This window comes from Dromiciops gliroides, chromosome 4 (genome assembly GCF_019393635.1).
Source record: "Dromiciops gliroides isolate mDroGli1 chromosome 4, mDroGli1.pri, whole genome shotgun sequence".
Lineage (NCBI taxonomy): Eukaryota > Metazoa > Chordata > Mammalia > Microbiotheria > Microbiotheriidae > Dromiciops > Dromiciops gliroides.
In genome coordinates this window covers 258353404-258381226 of record NC_057864.1, presented here as the reverse complement: position 1 = coordinate 258381226, position 27823 = coordinate 258353404, and the positions used below count along the sequence as shown (strand labels likewise).

Sequence of the window (27823 nt, the reverse complement as noted above, 5' to 3'; positions counted from 1 at the left end):
AACCATGCTAGCAGTGGTACTCAATGCCAAAGACCCCTCATAGAACCCACACAACAATTTTTTTAATGTTTTTTTTTCCAGTTACATATTACATATAAGGATAGTTTTCAACATTTGTTTTCACTGGATTTTTTTTTTTTTAGTTCCAATTTTTTTTTCTCCCTCCTCCCCAAGACAGAAAGCAGTCTGATATAGGTCGTATATGTACAATCACATTGAACATATTTCTGCTTTAGTCATCTTGTGAAAGAAGAATCAGAGCACAAAGGAAAAACCTCAAACAAGAAGAAAAAAAAATCCAAAAGTAGAAACAATATGGTTCAATCTGCATTTATAATTCACAGTTCTTTTTTCCGGATGTGGAGAACATTTTCTATCATGAGTTCTTTGAAATTGTTTTGGATCATTGCACTGCTGAGAAGAGCCAAGTCTATCCCCATTATTTATCACATGATGTTGCTTTTACTGCCACATTCTCCCCTTAGGAGAATGTGTGTTCCTGTTAACCAAGAAATTGAAACAAGGAATCCATATAAATTATCAGCATTCCTTTGTGTTACCAAGAAGCCCCACCAGGAACTGTTAAAAAGTGAAATTCCACTTAAAATAACTACAGGAGCTATAAAATATTTAGAAATTGATCTAAAATGTACCCAGGAATTATATTAGTCAAACCAGAAACATTTTGCAGAAATAAAGACCTAAATAATTTGAGAGGCATCATTAATTTCTCATGAGGTTCTCTGTATAATTAAGATGACACTACCACCTATATTAATTTACTTTTCTTTCAGTGCATAAACTACCAAAGGAATATTTTATAGACCTAGAAAAGGTTTTAGTGAAATATGTATAAAGGAATAAAAGGTTAAGAATCTCAAGGGTAATAATGGTGAAAAAAGGTGAGAAGGAAGAGGGGAGGAGAGTTATTGATACTAGATTCCAAACTACTACAAAGCAGTAATCATTAAAACAATTTGGTGTTGGTTAAAAAAAATAGAGGTTGATCAGTGGAACAGATTAGGTACAAATCATACAGAAACAAACACAGAAACTTAGTGTTTGTTCAGTTCAAAGACCCCAGTTATTGGGGAAAAGACTTGAATGTTCAAAAACTATTGGGGAAAGTGGCTAGCGATATGGCAAAAATGAGGTTTAGAGCAGCATCTCACTGTAAACCAAAGCTTCAATGGATATATGACCTAGATATAAAAGGTCATGTAACATAAGTGGTAGCAAGAAATACCTTTCAGTAAGGGAGAGAGTTCATGACTCAGCAAGTGATAGGATCAAACAATATAAAATGAACAATTTTGATCTTATAAAACTTATGTTTTTGTAAGGCATTGAAATGTGGCAAGAATTAGAAGGGAAACAACTGGGGGAAATATTTTGCATTAGATTTCTCTAAGCTATCTTGGAAACTGATTCAAATTTATAAGACTTAAGAATCTTTCCTGAATCCATAAATGGTCAAAGGATATGAATGGGTAATTTTCAAAGGAAGAAACCAAATGTTCAGCAACCATGTGAAAAATTGCTCTTGTGGAATACACATTAAGGCAACTTCAAGGATCCACCTCATACTCATCAGAGTAGCAAACGTGAAAAAAAGAGGAAAATGACAAATGTTGGCAGGGCTATGTTACACTATTAGTTCATTGTTGGTGGACCTTTGATTTTAATTAATTCATTCAGTCATTCTTGAAAACAATTTGGATTATGCATGTTCCTGACCTGAGTTTGAGTCTGAACAAGAACACGTGCTTCTGGACTCAGGCAGCTGAAAAGCTCTACTACCTTAGAGCTACAGAATCATAGGCTCCTTATTGGTATGAGATTCTTGCCTCATCTACTCCTCTGCATGCTGTACTACATGCTAGAAGTGAGATCCTGTTATACCCCAGCTGTAGCATGACCTTTACCCAATAGATGTGAATGCTGCTAGGCTTTGAACTTTATTTTTCATATTTGGAATTAGCTCATTGTTTGAGGGGGAGGTGATGGGAGGGATATTAGTAAAAGAATAAAATACAAAGGTTATTTATGTCATGATAGGGTAGCACTGCTATTGATATTACTGTTGTTCAGAATGAATGGGGAATGAATTTAAGAACAGAGATGAGAGTGTGGGTTAAAAAGGGAGAAGAATATTTAGACAAAGGGGAGGGGTTTGGTGTTTTAGGAGGTTGAATGTTAAGAAAACAAGTGGGTCCAAGATGGCCAAGTGTTAGGAAACAGTACAACCTCTCCTGCATAAAACTCCTTCACACACATTTTAAAAATTCACTAAACCAAATCCTGATAGGGACATCCAGAAAAAGTTGCAAGTCATTTGTCCAGCCCAACTCAACATAGGGAGAAAGAAAAGTCTGCAGACATTGGGGACAGGGTTTTGTAAGGAGTTGCCCCATGTGTAGAGCATCCCAGCACTCAGGGACAGGCTGCACACCAGGGCAGGTGGGAGCCCCAGAGTCATCCCAGGGCTCAGCCAGATCTATAATGCTTTGAAATGACAGGTGTGGAAAATCAAAGAAGAGATTAATAAAATGGAAATTTAGAAAACCATTGAACTGATAAAACTAGAAGATAGTTTTATGAAAAAACAATAAAATAAACCATTGGTTAATTTGATTTTTTTAAAAGAAGAAAACCAAGTTGCCAGTATCAAAAATGAAAAGGGTGAATTCACCACCAGTGAAGATGAAATTAAAGCAGTTGCTCGAATTAACAGAAGCCAAAATAGAATATTTAACCTCATCTTAGAAAAAGAAATTGAACAAGCCATCAATAAATTCCCTAATAAAAAATCCCCAGAGCCAGATGGATTCACAAGTGAATTCTACGAAACATTTAGAGAACAATTAATTCTAATACTATATAAACTATTTGGAATAATAGATAAGGGTCCTACTGATTTCCTCTTTTTTTTTTTTTTTCCTTGGTAAGGCAATTGGGGATAAGTGACTTGCCCAGGGTCACACAGCTAGTAAGTGTTAAGTGTCTGAGGTCAGGTTTGAACTCAGGTCCTCCTGACCCCAGGGCCAGTGCTCTATCCACTGCTCCACCTAGCTGCCCCATACCAATTTCCTCTTCCAACACAAATGTGGTGCTGATAACCTAAACCAGGAAGAATGAAAACAGAAATTTGTAGACCAATTTCCCTAATGAATACTGAAGCAAAAATTTAATATAAAATACTAACAAGGAGATTTCAGCAACGTATCAATCACAAAGATCATATATTAAGGCTAGGTAGAATTTATACCAGAAATGCAGAGCTGGTTCAAAATTAGGAAAACTGTCAACACAATTGACCATACCAATAATAAAACCAGTGGTAATCATAATTATCTCAACAGAGAAAAGACTTTTGCTAAAATACAACCACCATTTCTTTTAAAAAGCGTAGAAACAAATGGAGCTTTCCTTAAAATTTTAAGTAGCATCTCTCTAAAACAAGCATTATTTGTAATGGGCATAAACTAGAAGCCTTCCCACTAAAATCGGGTGACGCAAAGATGCCCATTATCCCCTCTATTATTCAGTATTTTACTAAAACATTAGATATGGGGCAGCCAGGTGGTGGAGTGGATAGAGCACTAGCCCTGGGTTCAGGAGGACCTGAGTTCAAATCCAGCCTCAGACACCTAACTATTACTAGCTATGTGACCCTAGGCAGGTCACTTAACCTCAATTGCCTCACCAAAAATAAATAAATAAGGTGACTGTAGATGGTATAAGATACTTGAGAGTTGGCCTACCAAGACAAACCCAGGGACTAGATGAGTATAATTATGAAACATTTTCTACACAAATAAAATCATATGAAAATTATTGGTTAGAGAAATATTAGTTAAAACAGCTGAAGTATCACCTCATACCTATCAGATTGGTTAATATGACAGAATAGGAAAATAACAAATGTTGAAAGAGATGTGAAGAAATTAGGACACTAATACACTGTTAGTGGAGTGGAGAATTGATTGACCCATTCTGGAAAACAATTTGGAACTATGCCCAAAAGGCTATAAAACTGCATATACCCTTTGATCCAGTAATACCACTGCTAGGTCTGCATCACAAAGAGATCAAAGGGGAAAGGACCTATTTGTACCTGAATATTTATAGCAGCTCTTTTTGTGGTGATAAAGAATTGGAAATTGAGGGAATTCCCATCAATTGGGAACAAGTTGTGGTATATAATTGTTTTTGGGGAGGGGGGGTGGAGCGATGAGGGTTAAGTGGCTTGCCCAGGGTCACACAGCTAGTAAGTGTCAAGTGTCTGAGGCTGGATTTGAACTCAGGTACTCCTGAATCCAGGGCCGGTACTCTATTTACTGCAACACCTAGCTGCCCCCTATAATTGTAATGGAATACTACTGTGCAAATACAAATGATGAGCAGGCTGATTTCAGAAAAACCTAATGAACCGATGCAAAGTTAAGTGAAGAGAACCAGGAGAACATTGCATACAAAAATAGCAATAGTGTGTGATGATCAGCCGACTTAGAGGATAGCTAAAACTTTATCCAAAAGACTTTAGAATAAAAAATGCTATCTACCTCCAGAGAAAAAACTGCTGGAGTTTGAGTGCAGATTGAAGCATACTATTTTTACTTTTTAATTTTTCTTTGGGGCTTTTAGGTTTGGGGGTTTGGTGGGATTTTTTTTTTTTTTGGTCTGTTTTCTTTTGCATCATGGCTAATATAGAAATATGTTTTGCATGACTGCACATATATGATCTATATGTGGCTTACCATTTCAAGGAGGGGGGAGGTGAGAGAGGAAGAAAATTTGGAACTCAAAATTTTAAAAAGCAATGAATGTTTAAAATTGTAATTGGGAAAAAAATAAATCTGTTAAATAAAAAAGAAATGACTGGTTTGAACTGGCAGCTTTGTCATCCACTACACTGTTCTGGGTCTTAGACCCAACCCAGGGCAACCTTAAAGGAGACCTGCCCCTGGGGTTGGTGTTACCAAGTACAGAGACTGCAAAAGTTCCAGATCCAGCAGCAGCAGTGTGGCTTAGACTCCAGGGGCAGAGTAGAGTCTCATTTCCAGCATCTTGCTCAGTATGCAGAGGAATAGCCAGGGCAGGAATCCTAAACCAAAAAGGAACCTATGATTCTGTCACTCTGAGGAAGCAGAGCTTTCCAACCAGCTGATGGGCTGAGCCCAGCAGCATCTGCTCTTTTTCAGACCTACACCCAGGTCAAGACCTTGGAGTTCAAACCAGAGAAGCAGCAAATCAGACTTTGCCCTGCATCAGATCACTCTGGGAGTAATGAAAGTTTCAGGCTTCCCAGCCTGGCCCTGAGATCTTGGGAATAACACAACACTCAGTACTCTCAAGAAAGCAACAACAGGACCAGCCCAGATAAACCCAGCCCTGACATCAAGTCCAAAATCAGGAAGCAGGCTGGAAAAAAAATGGTCAGTCTTAAAAAGAATCCCACGATTAAAAAAAGCTATTATTGTGGCAGGGAAGTTCAAGATACAAACCCAGAAGAGAGTAATTCCAAAACATCTACAAGCAAAAGTTAAAAGGCTGAAAAGAAAGAAAATAGAACTATCTCATGGCAGAACCACCTGAACTGGTAAACATCCAGAAGAAAATTGAGAATCGTTGGACTAGATAAACAAACTTTTTTTACAGAACCTACACATTCTATTTTAATAAATATTAAAAGAAAACTGCCCAGATCTCTTGATTCAGGGCAAAGTGGAAATACAATGAATCTAACAGTCACCTTCTAAAAAGAAAACTCAAAATGAAAATTCCCATGAACATCTTAGCCAAAATCCAGAGTTTCCAGGTCAGAAAAAAACACTGCACACAGCTAGAAAGAAAGAATTCAAGTACTGAGGATCCAGATTCAGAATCACATATGATTTAGCAGTTACCACTATAAAGTGGAGAACTTGGAATACAGTATTATAGAAGATGAAAGATAGAAGGGCTTACAACCAAGAATAACTTACCCATGAAAACTGAGTATAATGCTTCAGGGGAGAAATGGATCTTAAATGAAATAGAGGACTTCCAGGCATGTCTGATGAAAAAAACAACACTGCATAGAAACTTTGAAGTCTAAACACAGGAGTGTTGAGAAACCTTAAAAAGTAAATATGAAAATAAGGTCAAAATGGGTACATGATTTAGACATAAAAGGTGATACCATAGGTAAATTAGGAGAGGAAGGAATAGTCTACCTTTCAGATCTTTGGAAAGGAGAACAGTTTATGACCAAACAAGAGATAGAGAATATTATGAAATGTAAAATGAGTGGTTTTGATTACATTAAATTGAAAAGGTTTTGTATAAACAGAATCAATACATCCAAAATTAGAAGGGAGGCAGAAAGCTGGAAAACAATTTTTATGGCCAGTACCTCTGATAAAGGCCTCATTTCTAAAACATGTCGAGAACTAAATCAAATAAGAATCCAAGTCATTCCCCAATTGAGAAATGGTCAAAGGATAGGAACAGGCAGTTCTCTGATGAAGAAATCAAAGCTATCTATTGCCATATGAAAAAATACCCTAAATCACTTTTTGGGGGGGGGTGGTAGTGAGGCAGTTGGGGTTAAGTGATTTGCCCAGGGTCACACAGCTAGTAAGTGTCACGTGTCTGAGGCCGGATTTGAACCCAGGTCCTCCTGACTCCAGGGCCAGTGCTCCATCCACTTCGCCACCTAGCTGCCCCCTCTAAATCGCTATTGATTAGGGAAATGCAAATTAAAACAACTTTGAGGTACCATCTGACACCTATCAGATTGGCTAATGTGACAAAAAAGGAAAATAATAAATGTTGGAGAAACTGTGGAAAAATTGGAACACTAATGCATTATTGGTGTAGCTATGAACTGATCCAACCATTCTGGAGAGTAATTTGGAATTATGCCCAAAGGGCTATAAAGCTGTGCATACCCTTTGACCCAGCAATACCACTTTTGGGTCTTTTTCCCAAAGAGATCATAAAAAGGGAAAAGGACCCACATGTAAAAAAATATTTATAGCTGCTCTTTTTGTGATGGCAAGGAATTGGAAATTGAGGGGCTGCCCATCAGTTGGGGAATGGCTGAACAAGTTGTGGTATATGAATGTAATGGAATTCTATTGTGCTGTAAGAAATGATGAGCAGGAGGAGTTTAGAGAAACCTGAAAGGACTTGCATGAACTGATGATGAGTGAGATGAGCAGAACCAGAAGAACATTGTACATATTATCATCAACATTATGTGTCGATCAACTGTGATAAACTAGATTCTTCTCATCAATGCAACAGAACAAGAAAGTTCCAAAGGACTCATGATGGAAAAGGCTCTCCAAATCCAGAAAAAAAAAAAAAAGGAAAAAGAACTGTGGAATATGGTTGCTGATTGAACTATACTTTCTTTTGGTTTTGGTGGTGCTGTTTTTCTTTTTTGAGATTTTTCCTTTTTTGCTCTGATTCTTCTAATAACATGACTAATGCAGAAATGTTTAATGTTATTGTACACATATAACCTATATCAGATTACCTGCTGTCTTGAGGAAGTGGGGAGGGAGGGGAGAGGGATGGATAAAAATTTGAAATTGGAAATCTTATAAAAACAAATGTTGAAAACTATCTCTACATGTAACTGGAAAATAATAAAATATTTTTATTTTTAAAAAGTAAATATGAAAAAATATGAAAAAACTTCTTAAAAAGTAAATATGGGGGCAGCTAGGTGGCGCAGTGGATAAAGCACTAGACCTGGATTCAGGAGGACCTGAGTTCAAAGCCAGCCTCAGACACTTGACACTTACTAGCTGGGTGACCCTGGGCAAGTCACTTAACCCTCCTTGCCCTGCAAAAAAACAAACAAACAAAAAAGTAAATATGAATGATCAGTGATAAGGGATTAAACAAGAACAAATTGCTTAATTTGAATATGAGGAGATGATGCTTGTGACTGAACCCTGTCGTCAACAGACTTCATAGAGAGTGTCCAAGTAGACAAGGCTTAGGAGTGGTTCTGTTACATCTTGATGGTCTATTTAAAAAAAAAATAGAGGAAGAACAATACATTAGGATAGAAAGGAAGGAAAAAGGTTAGGAAAATTACCTCATGTAATCAAGATATACATGTAGACATCTATAAAACAAGGAATGAGGGTGGGAGGGAGCAGCTGACATTTGAACCTCCCTCTCTGAACTAGTCAAAGGAAGGAACAGCACACATACACACAGAGTTGGATATGGAAATACATTTCATTTAATTGGGAAATAAAAGAAGGTGTGAGGTGTGATGTGCGAATAGATTAAGGAAGCAATTAGTCCTAAGCAAAACAAACTCTAAAAATTATAAAAAATATTTCTGGCTCTTTTTGATGTGGCAAAGAATGGGAATCCGAGGAGGTGCCCATGAGTTGTGAAATGTATAAACACATTATGGTATATAAATGTAAAGGAGTACCATTGAGCTAAACTCATAAATGTAATGACCAACCACAATGGATGATGAAACATGAAGGATACAGAATGAACAATTATTTTTGGTTGTCTTCAATATGGAAATTAATTTTCATTGATTATACATGTTTGTCACGCTTCTTTTTTTCCCTTGTGTTCTCAATTGGGAGGTTGGGAGGGAGGCAGATTTTGAGGGTAAATGGAGGTAATGAAAAAGAGGTTAATGAAATGTGGGTAAATGGAGACATGGCTACACTAAATGTAGACTTTTCCTCCCCCTACACATTTGGTAACAGATATGGGGAGACTACTTTCAGGAACATAAATCTAAGGGAAGGTGTTTATAGGCTGCTGGAGACCACAGCTGTAAGAGTTAGACTTTTTTTCTATTTGAGGCTAACTAAACCTGTCTCCTGCATCCTTAGATGACAGTTACCTTTCTTGTATATCTCTATGTCCTTATGGAGGCCAGTTGTCAGAATGTAAATGAACTTTCCAGAACACACTCTACTTATTTTTTCATTTATTATAATTTGAATCTTGAAATTTCACTGTCAAGGAGTTCTAAATTTTATTAAATATTGAAGTTAATACTGTCATGGGGACCTTAACTGTATCTTAAATGCTAGTTGTAATGATCTCTAGCTCTCCTGCTTAACATGTAGTACTTAGAGTTTCAGATCTTAAATTTTTAAACCAAATTTTGCCATCAACCCAGTACTTAGTTAATCTTGTTGCATCTGAGAAGCTATGTAACAGTATGTTTTTATGTGGTTAATATGCACTGAAAGTAATAGATAACAAGGTTTTGAGGATCTTAACAACAGAAATAAATGGTATATTTTGACCTAAGTTTTCCTTGATTTTGTCTAGGGTAGGTTGGAAGACCGGAAGCCCTTAATGGTATTGTTTGGAGATGTTGCCATGCATTATATACTCTCTGCTGCTCAGTAAGTTTCTTCTCTTTATGAACAGAATATTTTCTAAGTCCATTGCTTTTGGTCTCTCCTATACTATATTTTCTCTCTCTCTCTCTCTCTCTCTCTCTTTCTCTCTCTCTCTCTCTCTCTCTATATATATATATGTATACACACACACATATATATATAATATGTATTTTTTGTATGTATGTATGTATGTATACACTATGTATCTGAATCCTTCCCACATCCCACCCAAATGCCTTCAGCTCATTTACTATGAACAGTATTTTGGGTAAGCAATTCTCAAGGACAGTGATCAATATTCTTACAAAATTCAGTGCTAGAAATAGGTTTCCAATTTTCTTTGTAGTACAGTACCTTTTGGTGTCTTTATTTCTTCCCAAACTGTCTGTCTTTTCAGGACTCTTGTACTTTGCATCCTCCATTCCCTTATGATCCATTGGCCTCTTGGTGACCTTGGTGATTGATCCAAGAAGTTGAACTATTTATGTTCATTATTCTGTTTTATAGACCCATCATATTCTAACAATCAAAAGATTGTCTTCAGTAACTTTTTTTTAACTCTTATAATAGTGGATGTTATGTTTACATTATGTTACTCTTAAATGATATAAATATTCATATGATGACTTAAACTTCCCCTACCACCTATTTGTATAGGTAAATGTTAAGGTATATTCTTAAGTTAACATTTGTGACAGAACCAGCTGGAGCTGAAGGGGATCTTACAAATAGATTAAACTCTGATTGTAGCACCCCCTTCTTTGAACCTGGTTCTCTCCTGAATTCAAGGGCCCAGTTTCATAGATATTCATAAAGTAAAAGAACATGTATATTTAAAAATGTATAAGCCTGCAGGGCTTACGAGAGATCCTCTTTGGTTAAAAAAATATTTCCTAATAGTTTTTTCCTCATGTGTAATAGTAGTGACTGAAGAGACAGATCGTGGAACTAGGCTTTTTTTTTTTTTAAGCTTCTGTGGTCTGCACAGAATTTACACTGTCTCATCTCAAATTATGGCTCTCCAGAATTATTTTTCCAGCTACTCTTCTTTTCCAACTTTATGAAATTCTTGGAAAAATTTAAAAGATCTTTGAGATCTTCATGATATATAGAATTCCAGTTTTAATTCCTGAGTGCTGTGAGGTGGGATAACTTTTTTTTTAATGATGAATAAAACTTAACTGGATTTCAGCTAGCATAATTTCCATGAGTGATATTTCAAAGTTACTTAGTAGAAAAACTTCAGACTAGATAGACCAGGAACATCCTAGTCAGTAGTTTATACAATAAAAATCAGCTTTAATAAGCCCTTGTATGTCGTTGCTTCTAATCTGTTTTAGGCCATTGGTGTCCAGCAATTGTCCAGTAATCCATATGTGATGTAACGGTACAGATTTCATTTTAGTCTCTCAGGCACATTAAGTGCCTGTTAGGTTCAAGACTTATACTAGATCTTTTTTGGGGTACAAAAGAAATGGAAAACACTTATCCTTTCCTTGATAAGTTCAATTTTGTTGCGAAAATTAAAGAATAAAAACATTTTTAAAACTGAAGAATGTTTATTCTTATTATTATTTATATACAATAATAATAATAATAGCATTTATATAGCACCTACTATGTACCAGATACTGCCAAGCCCTTTAAAAATTATTTCATGGGGCAGCTAGGGGGTGCAGTGGATAGAGCACTGGCCCTGGAGTCAGGAGTATCTGAGTTCAAATCTGGCCTCAGACCCATGACACTTACTAGCTGTGTGACCCTGGGCAAGTCACTCAACCCCAATTGCCTCACTAAAAAAAAAACAAGTTATTTCATTCTTAAAATAACCTTGTGAAGAAGTAGATGCTTTTATTGTCCCTGTATTACAGTTGAGGAAACTGAGGCAAAAAGCTTAAATGACATGGCAAAAATCACCCGGCTGTTAAGTGTCTAAGTTCAAATTTGATCTCTTCACTGACTCTAGGCCCATTGTTCTATCCATTATACCACGTAACTGCTTCAGAAAAGGACACACAGAGAATCAAAGAATCAGAAGGGACCTCAGAGGCCTCTATGTAACAAATTAAGTACTTGCTGCTCAGTAAAAAAGTAAATGGTCAGAACAAAGAATTTGTCTTTTCCACAGTTTACCAGTATTGATGCCTCAGAATCTAAGGGAATATTGGTCTGAAATTTGCCTCTTTCCACTTTCCATCCATTGCTCCTTGTTCTACCCTCTAGGGCCAAGAAGAACAAATTTTGATTCCTCTTCCATGGGATAGCCTTTTGATAGTAGAATAAATAAATAGAATAAATGCCCCTTTTATAGGTCTTCTCTCCAGAAGAAACATCTCTAGTTTCTTCCACTGATCCTCAGATGGCATGGTCTTCACTGTCCTATCTTATTCTTTGTTCGAACCTTCTTTGGCTTGCCAATATCCTTTCCAAAATGTAACACTGACCACAATTATCCAGGTATCTGCTGTTGAGAGCAGAAAGCAGAAGCAATGTAACCTCACCTGTTCTGGACTCTCCTTTGTTAACTTGAATCAGAAAAGAAACCTGGGGTCACATGTCAGAATGCCTGGGTTTCCTCCCTGTCAAAAGATAGGGGTAAGGGCAGCTAGGTGGCACAGTGGGTGAAGCACTGGCCCTGGATTCAGGAGGACCTGAGTTCAAATCCGGCCTCAGACACTTAACACTTACTAGCTGCGTGACCCTGGGCAAGTCACTTAACCCCAATTGCCTCACCAAAAAAGAAAAAAAAAAAATATATATATATATATGTAGGGGCTAGGATATTGATCATTTGTGTTGCCACTGTTAAGTTCTTCAGCTCCAATTTGCTATTATCCTTTTAGCATCCTTTGGTAATGTAAAATATTGTACAGAAACAGAAAGTCTGATTTCAACTACGGTCCCTTGTACTCACTTTGCAATTTTCAGTTGTCACCACTTCTCTCTCCTAGGGATGTCCCTGAGTCTTCTTTTGTTGTTAGCCAATATTTTTTTAGTGTAACTGTATTCTTTACAAATCCATGCCCCCAAATTAATAGTTTTCAATGAAAAAATGACCAGAATTTTATGACTGTCAAAGCTAGAGAACATATATAATGGATGGATTTGTGTTTTGAGAAATGTGATTATATTTAGCAAAAATTGCTTCTTTTTCCTTCAATATTTTTTTCTCGAACATAATTCATATAAGGAGGCAAGAGAAATGGTCACTCCTGTTTATATTTGTTTAATGAAGAATCCTTTTTTTTTTTTTTTTAAGTTGTTTTCTAAACTCAGACCCTCTTTCATCTGTTCTCTCTTAGGACTGCTGATGGTGGAGGCCTGGTAGAAAAACACTATGTTTTCTTGAAGAGACTTTGTCAGGTTTTGTGTGCTTTAGGCAGTCAACTGTGTGCTTTACTGGTAAGCATTCTGCAAGGACCATTGAAGCCAGCCTTTGAACATTCAATAACGCCATCAGGGACTTAGAAATGATCTCTCTTGGTTTATATGTGGTACTAGTCATTAATCTGTACTTGATATGGGAAGGTTGTCCACATTAATTTTTTTGACTAGAATAGGATTTGAGTTTAGAATTTCTTTTAACTAGTATGTTGCAAATGAACAGATATTGTACACAAATACATTATTATGTGTTATAAAATTATAATAATGTTATGTGATTATACTAATTTTATTACACAGTAATGTTTTTATTATATTATTATGCCTTGCTAAATGAAGTTTAAGTTGCTGTTATTCAAGATTGTAAAACACAAAGAAATGTTTTTTCTAAGTCATTAGCCACTATAGTATATCACTCCTTGTTTTTGTGGCCTCATTTTAACACAAAAGCCTAAAATGTGAAGAGAATACTCTTGAGGTTAAGTATTATTGTTTGTTAACACTTGAAAATGAGAGCTGTAGGCTGAGCAAATAGATAAAACTCATTTTGTGAGAAATGAGGACTTGATGATTATTTTTAGACTTCCATGTTGGATTCCAGGACTCTGGAATTATTTTATTAATTTGCTCTTAATAATGCATTTTTGTTCTGACCCAAATGAGATTGAAATAGAGTTACCTTTTGGTCAGAACCAAGCGTAATGAATGAATCATTGAGTAATATAGTTAAACACTAAGATATAGAGGTGAGAATGAAGCAAACTTAGAAAATAAAGGCTTCATCCGTATTAAGAGCTTTCATTTTTCTTCCAGCTTTTAGTAGAGTTAAAAAAAAAATTTATAATGAAACATTCATGTCATACTAGAAATGATCGTTCTCAGTTATAGCATTTTACTGTGGAATTGGTTTTTTAATGAAGCAGTTTGCCCAGGTGATAATGCCTTTCCTTGGCTCTTTAACTATCTTTTCAGAGTTTGAAACAGCATATGTTGTGATTTTTCTTCTGTCAAACGCCTTTAAAATAATATTTTCCCAATAGGGCAATGATTTTGATGTTGAAACACCAGCCAACCTTGGAAAATACTTGGAGTCTTTTCTGGCTTTTACAACCCATCCAAGCCAGGTAAGTAATATGACGAAGGCAGAAAATACTTTAGGACACAGAGCTTTCGTTCTTAATATAAACTATATTTTGTAATGAGTGAGGCCTTGCTGTGTGTTGGACATAGAGTCAAGAAGACCTCAGTTCAAACTCCACTAACAAACACTTCTTGTGGGAGACTGCAGATCACTCCTTTAGTTTTCTCAACTGTAGAACAGCAATAATGATAATTATAAGGATTCTTCAGGGTTGTTTGAGGCACAAATAAAACAAAACATTGAGCAAACTTTAATGGTCCATGTGAATGTCAGTTATTATCACCACAATTATTATTCTGCTCTCAAGGATCATATAAATGGCCCTTGTTATGAAGTCGAGAACCTTTGTTAGGAGCCAAAAAATGAGTCTCTTTAATGATAACCTTTTTTAATAGGTGTGGGATTAAAAATTTAAACTCCGTATAGATTCCTGGTCCTCTTAAACATATGGGTCTTTTAATTATTTTCTTCAGTTTCTGCGGTCATCAACTCAGATCACTTGGGGAGCCCTTTTCCGGCATGACATCTTATCCCGGGACCCTTTGCTTTTAGGAATGATTCCGAAATATCTCCGTGCCTCTATGACTAACTTGGTGAAGGTATGTAATAGTCGTTGAATGTGTTCATTGTAGAAGAATAGCTATAGGGGCAGCTAGGTGGCGCAGTGGATAAAGCATTGGCCCTGGATTCAGGAACAACTGAGTTCAAATCCAGCCTCAGACACTTGACACTTACTAGCTCTGTGACCCTGGGCAAGTCACTTAACCCCCCACTGCCCTGCAAAAGAAAAGGTGGGGGGGGAGAAGAAGAATAGCTATAAAGAGATAAGATTTTTCCCTGGAACCGATTGAGAACCAAAATAACTTCTCTAGACAATAACATCTTCCTGTGGAGAGTCCCTCCTGCCAGTCTGTTTACTGTCACTATAGATTGTCTGGCAAATATTGCTTACTCTGTCTCAGTGGACAAGTATTCACCATGTCCCCTTGAGATTATCAGTCAGGAATACTTGGAAATTAATTGATTGTTCTTGGCCTTGACCTGGTAAAGAACTATTGAAAGTCCTTTTCCTTTCAAAGGTCCAAGCCACAGAAATCTGTCTTACAGAATCTCCTAATCAGGTACATCAAGTTGTACTTGTTAGATTTAAGGTTTCTCTAGGAGCCTTCAACAAGTCTGAAGGGAAACATACATATTTCCTCTGTTCCTTAAGTAGTTTTGTACTTGATATGGAATATGTTCCTAGATCATTCTTTGATTCAAATTGGCCCTTAATTTGAAACCATTATAGTCAGAGGCACTAAACAGATCATTGGTTAGGATTCTCCCTAAGGAGCTAGGGAAAGAATGTTGATATTTCAGATCTTAGATCTGGAAGAGAACTATAGACTTGAGATATAGCAAGGTTAGTAGTCATTGAAGACAATATGCCTCCCCACATTCACGATTTTAACATTAAATTACATTTCCCTAATTTAAGAGATAGCATTTTTCAGGCTTCTCCCTTAACATTTTTCTATGACCCAGAAGGCTGAACCAAAATTCACAATGTCTATTTTCATCCCCTATCCCTGGGTTGGTATCTCTTTCAGATTGGCTTTCCCTCTAAAACAGATAGCGCTAGCTGTGAATATTCTCAATTTGACTTTGACAGTGACGAGGACTTCAATGCCTTCTTCAACTGTAAGTGATTTTGGAATATCTTCCTTTTATGAGCCTTGGGATAATATTTATTGTCGTGTTAGGTCACACTTTAAGACCTTGGGGCTCTTTATTAGGAAGATCTCTAAATTCTCAACACAGCTTTTTGGAGCCCTAGATTTCACACTACTAAAGTGTGATCAGAGAGCTCTCTTCCAGTATATCTTATCTAATTTTCTTTTCTCTCCTGTATTTAAACTCTATTTTGCTTAAAGGTGATATTTGTGATGCTTTTCAATGTCTAGTTCCTTCTTCCAAAGCAGAGGAAAGCCCATTATTTTTACCATAGTACAATCTGAGGTCTACTGTAGCCTGCTGCCTTTTTCATACCAATAAAATAGGACAATGATATTAGGCTGCCACTTAGAGAACCCAATTGCTAGTGGTTTTGGATTCATTAATCCATTTAGCAAACAGACAGTCTTATGTACAAAGCACAACATGTGTAGAACACAAAGCTTAGCTCTTCCTGGGATCTAGATCTTATTTCTTTCCCATTCATTGGCAGCATTCCGAGCTCAGCAGGGAGAGGTGATAAGGATGGCCTGTCGGCTGGATCCCAAGACTGGTTTTCAGATGGCTGGGGAGTGGCTAAAGTACCAGCTGTCAACACCTGTGGATACTGGGCCAATGAACTGTAAGTTTGATTTTAATAAGGGTTTTTCAAAATTGCTAGATATTAGTGAGAGTGTAACAGGGAAAATGTTAAGCTAGAACTGTTTCTTCTAGGTTACCTTTAATGTTTCCTACCAAGACCTTAAGTACAGTTTTTAGGGAATGTTTAAATATTATGTCAGAAATAGTTTTTCTTGTACCTTGGTACCACTCTGAAGATTATTCCTTTCTATCTGCCCATCAAAGTTGGCTGATGTTTCTACACTGAAATTTGAATCCAGTTGAATGAGAAAAAAGATTAATAGGATTGAAAGTAAGAAAAATCCTAATACCCACAACTTAATGTCCTAAAATATTTAGGTAGTAATGATAGCTGACAATTTTATGTTGCTTTAATATGTTTTTTGGTTGGTTGACTAAAGTTGCAAATTGCTTTATGTATATTCTCACTTGAAAGAAGAGTTCTACCAGTATACCTAAACCTTCCCTTTTATAAATCAAATGGATCACCACTAAAAATATTAAATATATTTCAACTGGAAAGTTAGGATTAAAATCCTCATCCCAATTTTTCTTTGGTTGTAGAATCAACTAGTAATTTGTTATTTTACATTGATTGATCACTGTTATAACCAGAACTCTTGCTAAGACTTATTAGCTTTTGTAACCTTAAAATAACATTTGAATATTAAAGAGGTGAAATCCAGAGACTGTTAATAAATTTTGGTTAAAAATACACGAGAATAGGGGCAGTGAGGTGGTACAGTGGATAGAGCACCTGCCCTGGATTCAGGAGGACCTGAGTTCAAATGTGACCTTGGACACTTGACACTTACTTACTAGCTATGTGACTCTGGGCAAGTCACTTGACCCCAATTGCCTCACCCAAAAAAAAAATACATGAGAATGGGGCAAAAGTATGTGGATGAATTCATAAAAATCCATCACTATTGGAAAAACCTTGGAATTTATTAAGTCCCAAATGTTGGATTCATCAGCTGTTTGTATAACAAATAAGTATTCACTAAACAAGTATTAAACGTCAACTATATAGCAGACACTGCTGGAAGAAAGGAAATTTGTTATACTGAGGTTTTTTATCAGTAAAATGGATTTGGATTAGAAGATATCATAGCTCCCTAATTTTATTTCTTATATATTTCATTGCCTATTCTCTTTATACAGCTAGGACTGGAGAAGGCCTGTGTTCGGTCTTCTCTCCCTCTTTTGTACAATGGGATGCGATGACCTTCTTTTCAGAAAGTGTGATTAACCAGATGTTTCGGACATTAGATAAAGAAGTAAGTAGCTTATCCCCATTGGTTGCACAATTTTAGAATTGTCATAAGCTCTCTCTGGGAAAAGAGGGTTGTGTTTTGGTTTGGGGTTTTTTTTTTTAATGTTAATTTTTCTCAATTACATATAAAGATTTTTTTTGAGTTCCAAATTTTTCTCCCCCCTCTTGAAGCCAGTAAGCAATTTGATATGTTGCCTTTTATAATCATGTTAAACATATTTCCACATCAATCAGAACAAAGGGGGGGGACACAAGAAAAAATAAACAAGAACAATAATAAAAAAGCAACAGCAAAAGTGAAAATGGTATGCTTCAATCTGCATTCAGACTCCATAGTTCTTTTTCTGAATGGGGAGAGCATTTTCCATCATAAGTCTTTTGGCATTGCCTTGGATCATTGCACTGCTGAGAAGATCCAAGTCCATCACAATTGATCATCACAAAATGTTGTTGATACTGTGTACAATGTTCTCCTGGTTCTGCTCATTTCACTCAGCATCAATTCATGTGAGTCTTTCCAGGTTTTTCTGAAATCCATCTGTTTATCATTTCTTACAGCACAATAGTGTTCCATTACATTCATATACCACAACTTGTTCAGCCATTCCCCAATTGATGGGCATCCCCTCAATTTCCAATTCTTTGCTACCACAAAAAGCATCTATAAATATTTTTGTACATGTGAATCCTTTTCCCCTTTCCATGATTTCTTTGGGATACAGACCTAGTAGGTGGTACTGCTGGGTCAAAGGATATGCACAGTTTTAAAGCTTTTTGGACATGGTTCCAAATTGCTCTCCAGAATGGTTGGATCAGTTCACAGTTCCACAAACAGTGCATTAGGGTTCCAATTTTCCCACGTCTTCTCCAACATTTATCATTCTCCTTTTTTGTCATATTAGCCAATTGGATAGGCGTGAGGAGGTGGTAAGAGGGTTGGTTTCTTAATCCGTCCATCTATTAAATGTAGCCTCTGTTTCTAAGTTTAGCCATATCCAGATATACCAACAGTGGGATAAACAGGCTCTGAAGATCTGACCATGCTCAGTAACAAGTATTAATTTATACTGCAAGTGTGTATTTGTAGCACATACTGTGTTTAGAGAACTGGACTGGACATTTTGAGGGATACAAAAGGAGACTTGATCCCTGTCTTTGAGAAACTTAAAATCTAATTGGAGGTACAAGAGAACAAGAACATAATCATGTAATCCAAACTACATACAAAGTTAGGGAAAGCATTGAGTGAGTAAGGAAAAATGTTCAGGAAAAGGAGTCTTAGGTGATGGATTTTCAGAGAAGCAAGAAGGGATTTCAGGCAAAGAAAGCACATTAACAGAATTAAGCAAGAGATAGGGCAAAAACAAAATTGGTCTGTTAGGAACAGAAAGAACATCTTGTCAAGTCGCAAGTTACAAAGTTGGACAGATGTGGAGATCTTTGCGTATTAAGTCTGATGAGTATAAATGTGATATATTAGGCAGTGGGAAATCACTGTAAATTCCTAAGTAGGGGTCCTAGCAATTGTGTACAAATCATTGGAGGGTGATAGGCATTTTTGTATAACTATAAGCTCTGAGACTTAGGAAAGTTCAACTTGGAAGTTGGGTAGGTTTTGGGTAACTTGGTGTTCCATGCCCTTAAGGTGGGCCCTAGAACCCACCTGGTCTTACTTCAAATCAACAAACACAGTATAGTAGAAACAGCATCATATTAGGGGCAACTGACCTATGTTCTACTGAGACCTTTTCCATTTACTTGCTTTGCAGCCTTGAGCAAGTGATTTGTCTTTGCTCCTTGTTTTGTTATCAGTAAAATGGGGAGGTTGAGCTAGAAGATTTCAATTTTTTTAAAGAATTATAGGGGCATCTAGGTGGCAGTGGATAAAGCACCAGCCCTGGATTCAGGGGGACCTGAGTTCAGATCCAGCCTCAGACACTTGACACTTACTAGCTGTGTGACCCTGGGCAAGTCAGTTAACCCTCATTGTCTCCACAGACACACACACACACAAGGAATTTTATATTTAATTTGTTTCAATTATGTGGAAAAACAATTTTTAACATTTGTTTTAAAAGTGTTGAGTTACAGATCTCTCTCTCCCCTCCACCCTCCTTGAGAAGACATACAGTTTTGTTTGGGTTTTTTGGGGGTTTTTTGCAGGGCAATGGGGGGGTTAAGTGACTTGCCCAGGGTCACACAGCTAGTAAGTGTCAAGTGTCTGAGGCCAGATTTGGACTCAGGTACTCCTGAATCCAGGGCCGGTGCTTTATCCACTGCGCCACCTAGCCACCCCTGACAGTTTTATACAGATTATACATGTGTGGTCATGCAAAACATTTCCATATTAGCCATGTTGCAAAAGAAAACAGACCAAAAAAACTGAAGAAAAATTAAAAAGTAAAAAATACCATGCTTTGATTTGTACTCAGATTCCATCAGTTCTTTCTGTGGAAGCATATGGCATTTTTCATCCTAAAGTCCTTTGGAATTATCTCGGATCATTGTATTCCTGAGAATAGCTAAGTCATTCACTTTTTTTTTTTTTTTGGTGTGGGGCAATGGGGGTTAAGTGACTTGCCCAAGGTCACACAGCTAGTAAGTGTCAAGTGTCTGAGGCCCGGATTTGAACTCAGGTACTCCTGAATCCAGGGCCAGTGCTTCATCCACTGCACCACCTAGCCACCTCGAGTCATTCACATTTGATCATCATACGCTATTGTTCTTTCTGTGTGCAGTGTTCTCCTGGTTCTCCTCACTTCAGTTTGCATCAGTTCATTTGTCTTTCCAGGTTTTTCTCAAATCAGCCTTCTCATCATTTCTTATTCCTTCACAATCATATACCACAACTTGTTCAGCCATTCCCCAGTTAATGGAAATCCCCCTCAATTTCCAATTCTTTACCACCACAAAAAGAGCTGCTATAAACATTTTTGTTGTAAGTATAGGTTCTTTTTCTTTTTTAATCTCTTTGCTGGTATTGCTGGATCAAAGGGTATGCACAGTTTTGTAGCCCTTTGGGCATAATTTCAAATTACTCTTCTGAATGACTAGATCAGTTCACCACTCTACCAACAGCGTCCCCATTTTTCCACATCCTCTTCGACATTTGTCATTTTCCTTTCATATTAGCCAATCTGATAGGTGTGAGGTAGTACCTCAGAGTTGTTTCCATTTGCATTTCTCTAATCAATAATTATTTAGAGCATTTTTTTCATATAGATATATAAATAGACTATAGATAGTCAGACTATAAATAACTTTAATACTACCTGTTCATATCCTTTAACCATTTATCTATTGGGGAATGACTCATTTTTATAAATTTGACTCAGTTCTTTATATACTTGAAAAATGAGGTCTTTATCATAGAAACTTACCTTAAAATTTCCCCCCCAGTTTTCTGCTTTCCTCCTAATTGTGGCTACATTGATTTTGTTTGAAATTTTTCTTTTTTTCCTAACATTAATCATTTCCAGATAAACCTCATCAGTATATATTTACCTGGTGCCTCATAATTTATCTGCATTTTGCCAACTCTTTGGAGACTGAAGACCTCTAATGCGCTTTATGTTGGGGAGGTGACTTAGTCCTCTCAAAGATGTTTGCAGTAGAACACAAACTCTAGCAGGTCCTACCAAATAGGAAAAGCTTCCAGGACAGGCCCAGTGATAAACTGTTTGTCTTTTGAGGGCTAGTCTATATAACTCTAGAGGGTTTTGTTTCCAGTTGCTTACTGGATAATTTGTTCCCTTGCAGCTCTTAAAGGACCCTTAAGTCAGTTGTAGAGGAACTGTAAACTGCATTACAGGAAGCAATACCCATTGATAACATAATTACAGATTTTTTTTCCCACAAACACTGGAAATTATACAGCAGTGGTTATATTGGCTTCTGAGTAATTCACAACATTATACTTGTATGTCATATGTTTTAATTGTTGTTGTTAGTAAGTGGTAATGAGAGAATGAGTGTCCTGACTGACTTCTCAGGTCAAGTCTTATAAAGTGTCTGCATCTTTGTACAACTTCTAGGTCCAGAGTGTCTTACCTGCTATTTTAGAAACTTGATTTTATTAGTTTACTTAATCTTTGGGGAATCACTTTAATAAAAAAATAAACAAATTTAGAGTGCATGTAAGAAGGATGGAAAAGGAAAAGATGATCATTTGAATTTTTTTGTTTGATAGTATTTTATTTTATTCCAATTGCATGTAAAGATAGTTTTCAGCATTCACTTTTGTAGGATTTTGAGTTGAAATTTTTCACGTTAAGCGTATTTCCACATTAGTTGTGTTGTGAGAGAAGAATCAGAACAAAAGGGAAAAAAACAATAAAGAGGAAACAACAGCAACTAAAAAAATGAAAATAGTCTGCTTCAATCTGCATTTAGATCCATAGTTCATTTTCTGGGTGTGGAGAGCATTTTCCATCATGAGTCTTTTGGCATTATCTTAGATCATTGTATTGCTGAGAAGAGCCAAGTCCGTCACAGTTGATCATCCCACAATGTTGTTGATACTGGTTCTGCTCATTTCACTCAGCATCAATTCATTTTAAGGCTTTCCAAATTTTTTCTGAAATCTGCCTACTCATTGTTTTTTTTGTTGTTGTTTTTGGCTGGGCAGTGTGGGTTAAGTGACTTGCCCAGGGTCACACAGCTAGTAAGTGTCAAGTGTTTGAGGTTGGATTTGAACTTAGGTCCTCCTGAATCCAGCCGGTGCTTTATCCACTTCACCACCTAGCTGCCCCCCTGCTCGTTGTTTCTTACAGCACATTAGTATTCCATTACATTATATACCACAACTTGTTTAGCTATTCCCCAACTAATGGACATGTCTTCAATTTCCAATTCTTTGCCACCACAAAAAGAGCAAGTATAAATATTTTTGTTTGTGTGGGTCCTCTCCACTTTTTATGATCTTTTTGGGATATAGACCTAGTAGTGGTATTGCTGGGTATGCATAGTTTAATAACCTTTTGGGCATGGTTCCAAATTGCTCTCCAGAATGGTTGAATCCGTTCACAGCTCCACCAACAATGCATTAGTGTTCCAATTTTCCCACATCTTCTCCAGCATTTATAATTTTCCCTTTTTGTCATAGTAGTCAATTGGATAGGTGTGAGTTGGTACCTCAGAGTATTTTTAATTTGCATTTCTCTAATTGGTAGTGATTGAGACATTTTTTCATATGACTGTAGATAGCTTTAATTTCTTCATCTGAAATCTGCCTTTGACCATTGGGGAATGTCTTCTGTTCTTATATAGGTCATATGAAATTTCAAAGAGAAAGCAAAGAAATGTCAGCAAGACACCTGAATTTTATAATTTCATTAATTTTTGGTGGCTCACAATAAATTATTATTAGTAGAAACCTTCATACTTAGAATTATAGAATCCTGCTTTATAGGTAGAAGTCCAAAGAATTAAATGTGTATTAGATAAAACTAACAACCTGAAGACCCTTTCAGTCAAGTTGTGTCAATGTATATTAAGTAAAAATAAACACTTGGTAGACTCAGTTAACTAAAAGTCCAGGTGTCTTATAGCATTCTAGGCTACAGCTATCACCAAATGTTTTTTCTCCTTTCCTTTCCCTCCCCATTGAGAAATCTCTAGTTTGTGTTGTCAATTCTTGACTACCTATAGTATAATTTTATTGTTTTATTAAAGATTTATTGAGCTTGTGTATCTAGAAACTTATGCCTAGGAGTCTTGATAAAACTTAATGGCTGAAGTGAATGAACTCAGGCAGTTGTAAGGGGGCCAACTAACCACCCAATATGCCAAATGTAAGGGGGCATACCCTCCAAGAGAATACTGAGATACCCAAGAAAGGGTAACCAAACCAGAGCTTGGTTACTAATAGGTTTTATTAAGATTAATTGGGTTCAGAGGGTTTACTCATAAGAGGCTAATTGTCCTGGATGGTAGCAAGACAAAAAAACATGGATCCCATCACTGCAGGCCATGTCACGTATTATATAGAAACAGAACAAATAAGGCATAGTGCCACAGTGGCCCAGCATTACACGCAAGTTTTCCCATGGGATAGTTGGAATTCCTTTTGCTGTTTGCATTTACTTAAGGTTGCTTACATTCTCTGTGAGTCTCAAGGTCATGTTCCCACTCTGTCCTACCCCCATACAGCAGTTACTTTAAAAGACCATAGCCATTGGGGGCAGCTAGGTGGTGCAGTGGATAAAGCACTGGCTCTGGATTCAGAAGGACTTGAGTTCAAATTTGGCCTCAGACACTTGACACTTACTAGCTGTGTGACCCTGGGCAAATCACTTAACCCCCATTGCCCCGCAAAAAAAAAGACCATGGTCATTGCTCAAAGACATTTTAATGTTGCAGGAAATTCCAGTGAATGATGGCATAGAGCTGTTGCAGATTGTACTGAACTTTAATACCAAGGATCCCCTCATCTTGTCCTGTGTCCTCACCAATGTTTCAGCACTCTTTCCATTTGTCAGTTACAGACCAGAATACCTGCCCCAGGTCCTTTCTAAGGTAAGCAACTCCATCCCCTTTTGTGTTTTACTTGCAAAATAAATCACTATTTGTTGCTTTTGAGGCATGGTCAGTAAGCATTTAGAAAATGTAACTAGCATTACAAATTGCAAGAAAATGATTTTGGGGGAGGAAACAAGCATATAATGCTATTATTATATAATAAACAATCAGTTGGATCTTTGTTTTTAAGTTCTCTCATAAACTTTTTTTTCTGTCATATAAATCATCTCAATGGTACTTTGTGAATCTAAAACTATTCTGCAAAAAAAAAATGGGTTTTTTGCAAGATGACTATATGATGATTAGTCATCACGCGTAAAGCTTACCATAATGTTGAGTTTGTTCCTCTCTTGAAATGGTTGAAATTTTTATGCAACATTTAAGTGCTTAGCAAAAGACAACAATGAACAAGGCAGTATTCCCATTTTCAAGGAGTTTAAGCATCTAGATACAGAAAGGAAATATGTACACCAATAACCTTACCAAATAAAAGTGCACTAAAAAAGGTACAAACAAGATACAGTAGAGGTTTGTGGGAAGGGAGAGATTACTTCTGACTTGGGAGATCAGATAAGACTTTATTGGAAGAGGTAGCTTCAATTTGAACTGAACCTCGAAGTAGAGGTGGGGTGGCTAGATGGAGAGATAATTGCAGACACTAGGAAAAGTATGAATAAAGGCAAATGGGTTTTGGAGACAGCACTTTGGCTAGTGTAGAAATTATGGACAATGGATGCCAGGCTGAAGAATTAGAACTTTTTTTGGTAGGCAGAATTTTTGAGCAATAGTGATGTGATCAAAGTTGTGCTTTAGGAAAATTAGGGTAAATGGTTTAGAGCAGTGATAGCAAATTTAAATAGGGGGGCAGCTAGGTGGTGTAGTGGATAGAGCACTGGTCCTGGAGTCAGTAGGACCTGAGTTCAGATCCGGCCTCAGACACTTAATACTTACTAGCTGTGTGACCCTGGGCAAGTCACTTAACCCCAATTACCTTACCCCTCCAAAAAAAATTAATAGAAAGGGATCTTTGCGTATTGCCTTAGAAAAACCACAAATTAATATTCTCTGTTGTACTGTATTTTTTATTTATTTTGTTGAACACTTCTCAGTAACATTTTAATTTGATTGAGGCCTGGAGTTTTGCTGGCCCTGAATTTGACACCTCTCATTTAGAGGGTGAAGTGGGGAAATGATCTAATAGTTGGTATGCACTCTAAGGCGGTCATAAATGAAATCATGACCATGGAATGATAAGGAAAGTTTGGATATAAAAGATATCAAAGAGATAGAATTGACAGGACTTTGGTGGCATTGTTAAGAAGGAGAGAAAAAAAGAAGAGACAGTGAGAATGGCTGACCAGAAAGATAAGGGTGCCATTTAAAGGGGTAGCAAGTTTCAGAAGGAAAATACTGAATTCGGTATAGGAATCTATTGACTCTTCTATTTCAGAGATATATAACTGATACTGAGAAATGATCATTTTCTTTCATCCCTTTAGCTGTTTTCCTCTGTCACTTTTGAAATTATCGAGGAGAGTAAGGTAAGAGAGCATAAATTTTATTCATTTTCCAAATCCTAAGAAGTAATATTGATGCTTTGCCTTTAATTTAGCCCATCTCATATCGACATCTGCAATTTCCTTCTCTCTTATTACGGAGGTCTTTTTTAGAGCTAATAGATAAATAAGAATAATAGAATCTTTCTCAGGACTCAGGCTGCACATGCCATCTTTTTCATCTCCAAGTCAACACAGGAGGCCTGTACAAGTGATAGTTATTTCCTTCCATTTTTGAAACATTTTCACAAGGAATCTAGAATCTTTTAAGACCAGGTTTCTCTGTTATAATATTTCATCATACACAGTAGTCTTGGGTCTCTCTTGGTTAATGTTGACTGCAAACGTAACTTAAGTCACAAAATACGAGTAGAACTCTAGCTTTAGAAGGAAGAGGGGCCTTAGGAGTTATATAGTTCAGCCCCCTTGTTTTATAAATTAGACAACTGAGGCTTAGAATGGTTAAGTAATTTGCTTAGAGTTAAACAGGGTAGAAACTAGAAGAACTTGGATTTAAACCCAGGTCTTGTAATTCGATATTCAGCACCTTATCTGCTCCTCATCCTGGTAAACTATTGGCTTAAGTAAAATACTTGTGAGTTTTTACCCTAAAATAATTACATTAGGTAGCTGTAGGGATTAACCAGTTAAACTTGGCCCTTAATTCATTGAATTTTTCTTTTCAGGCTCCCAGGACTCGTGCTGTGAGGAACGTGAGAAGACATGCATGTTCTTCTATCATCAAAATGTGTCGTGACTATCCTCAACTTGTGCTGGTAAGACTTAGAGCAAGGCCAAGAAGTTGTTCTAATCTGCTTTCAGCTTAATTTCATTATTGTTTAACTATGGTCTTAAGTAAATCTAACTTTAAAGAAAAACTCTAAGATTTGTCTTATTGTAGTTAAAAATATAAATATATTTTCCTTCCTATAGAAAAATTTCTCTCCTTACCTTTAATTCTGTGTAAATTTGCATATTCTTTGCATTTCTATGTAAGGCTGTTTTAGGTATTGCTATCAAGTGTCCAAACATGAAATGGTCTCACCTTGAGAGCAACAAAGCAAGAACACAATCTGATAGGATAAATAAATAGTTCTCAAAGTGTGGTCTGAGCCTAGTTAAGATCCCTTTTTGTAGCCGTCTTTGGATATCTGAAGCTTTCTCCATAAAAAGCCAATCTCAGCCAGGCAAGGAAAAAATTAGCTAATATCCTGCATCAGAGAATGAATGAAACATGCCTCCTCACTATTAAGGGAAGGGGCTGACACTAGGAGAGAATATTGTATAAGTTCTCAGACAGTCTCTAGAATAGATATCTTTGTTTTTCATTTGTCAGAAGGAAGTGGTACCATGGCCATGGAACATTGTACATGTCACATTTTTATATTGTATTAATCAGCATTGCTGGGTTTTTTCCCCTTCTAACAGATGACAGGGCAGGGGGTATTTGTGTATGCAGAATACAAGGGGAAACCGTGGAGAGATATACATGAATTTAAAATCCATTAAAAAGAAAAACAGACCTGCTGCCCTTCATTCTTCTTTCTTTTGTAATCTACAGCCCAATTTTGACATGCTTTATAACCATGTAAAGCAACTGCTCTCCAATGAGCTGCTCCTGACACAGATGGAAAAGTGTGCCCTTATGGAAGCCCTAGTCCTGATCAGCAATCAATTCAAGGACTACAAGCGGCAGAAAGTTTTCCTGGAGGAGCTGATGTCACCAGTTGCCAACCTCTGGCTTTCTGAAGAGATGCAAAGGTATAGTGGATCCTATCTTGCATTCTCCTCGAAGCTTATAAGGATAGTAGGGGAAAGGCCAGAAGAGAAGGAAGGCAACTTTTTTGGCTTCTGTATGTAACAACTGTCTTTGGAATCCTATATTTTGGAGCCTATAAGAATATAAGGTTGGGGTAGTAGCATTCAGGAGTTTCTGAACTCTAAGTAATTATAAAATAACTGGTAGTTGGGAGAGTTCATTCTCCAGGCAGCACAATACATACACATGGGTGTAATGGCCAGTGCCATGGTGGTACATGTCTACTCTGGACTGACTGTAGGCTAAGGCTTGTGATGTTTCTCTTGGGCTTTTATTTTCCACTTTAGCTGAGGGGAGGAATAGCTAAGAAAGTCAGCACAAGTAGAAGCCACACAGATAGGCACAAATGCCCATTTAAAAGGAAGGTTCTGGGGGCAGCTAGGTGGAACAGTGGATAAA

General features: G+C 36.9%; 1 protein-coding gene across 1 annotated transcript in view; it reads left to right on the top strand.

Moving 5' to 3' along the window:
* The window catches only part of XPO5 (exportin 5), a 70382-nt gene that overhangs the window by 19734 nt on the left and 22825 nt on the right, over positions 1–27823 (top strand). Inside the window, exons 8-18 of the mRNA XM_044001072.1 lie at positions 9319–9395; positions 12695–12794; positions 13817–13900; positions 14391–14516; positions 15510–15600; positions 16127–16255; positions 17419–17534; positions 23891–24046; positions 25549–25590; positions 26292–26381; positions 27167–27366. Coding sequence (XP_043857007.1) covers positions 9319–9395; positions 12695–12794; positions 13817–13900; positions 14391–14516; positions 15510–15600; positions 16127–16255; positions 17419–17534; positions 23891–24046; positions 25549–25590; positions 26292–26381; positions 27167–27366 — 1211 coding nt within the window. The remainder of the gene's footprint in view (positions 1–9318; positions 9396–12694; positions 12795–13816; positions 13901–14390; positions 14517–15509; positions 15601–16126; positions 16256–17418; positions 17535–23890; positions 24047–25548; positions 25591–26291; positions 26382–27166; positions 27367–27823) is intronic.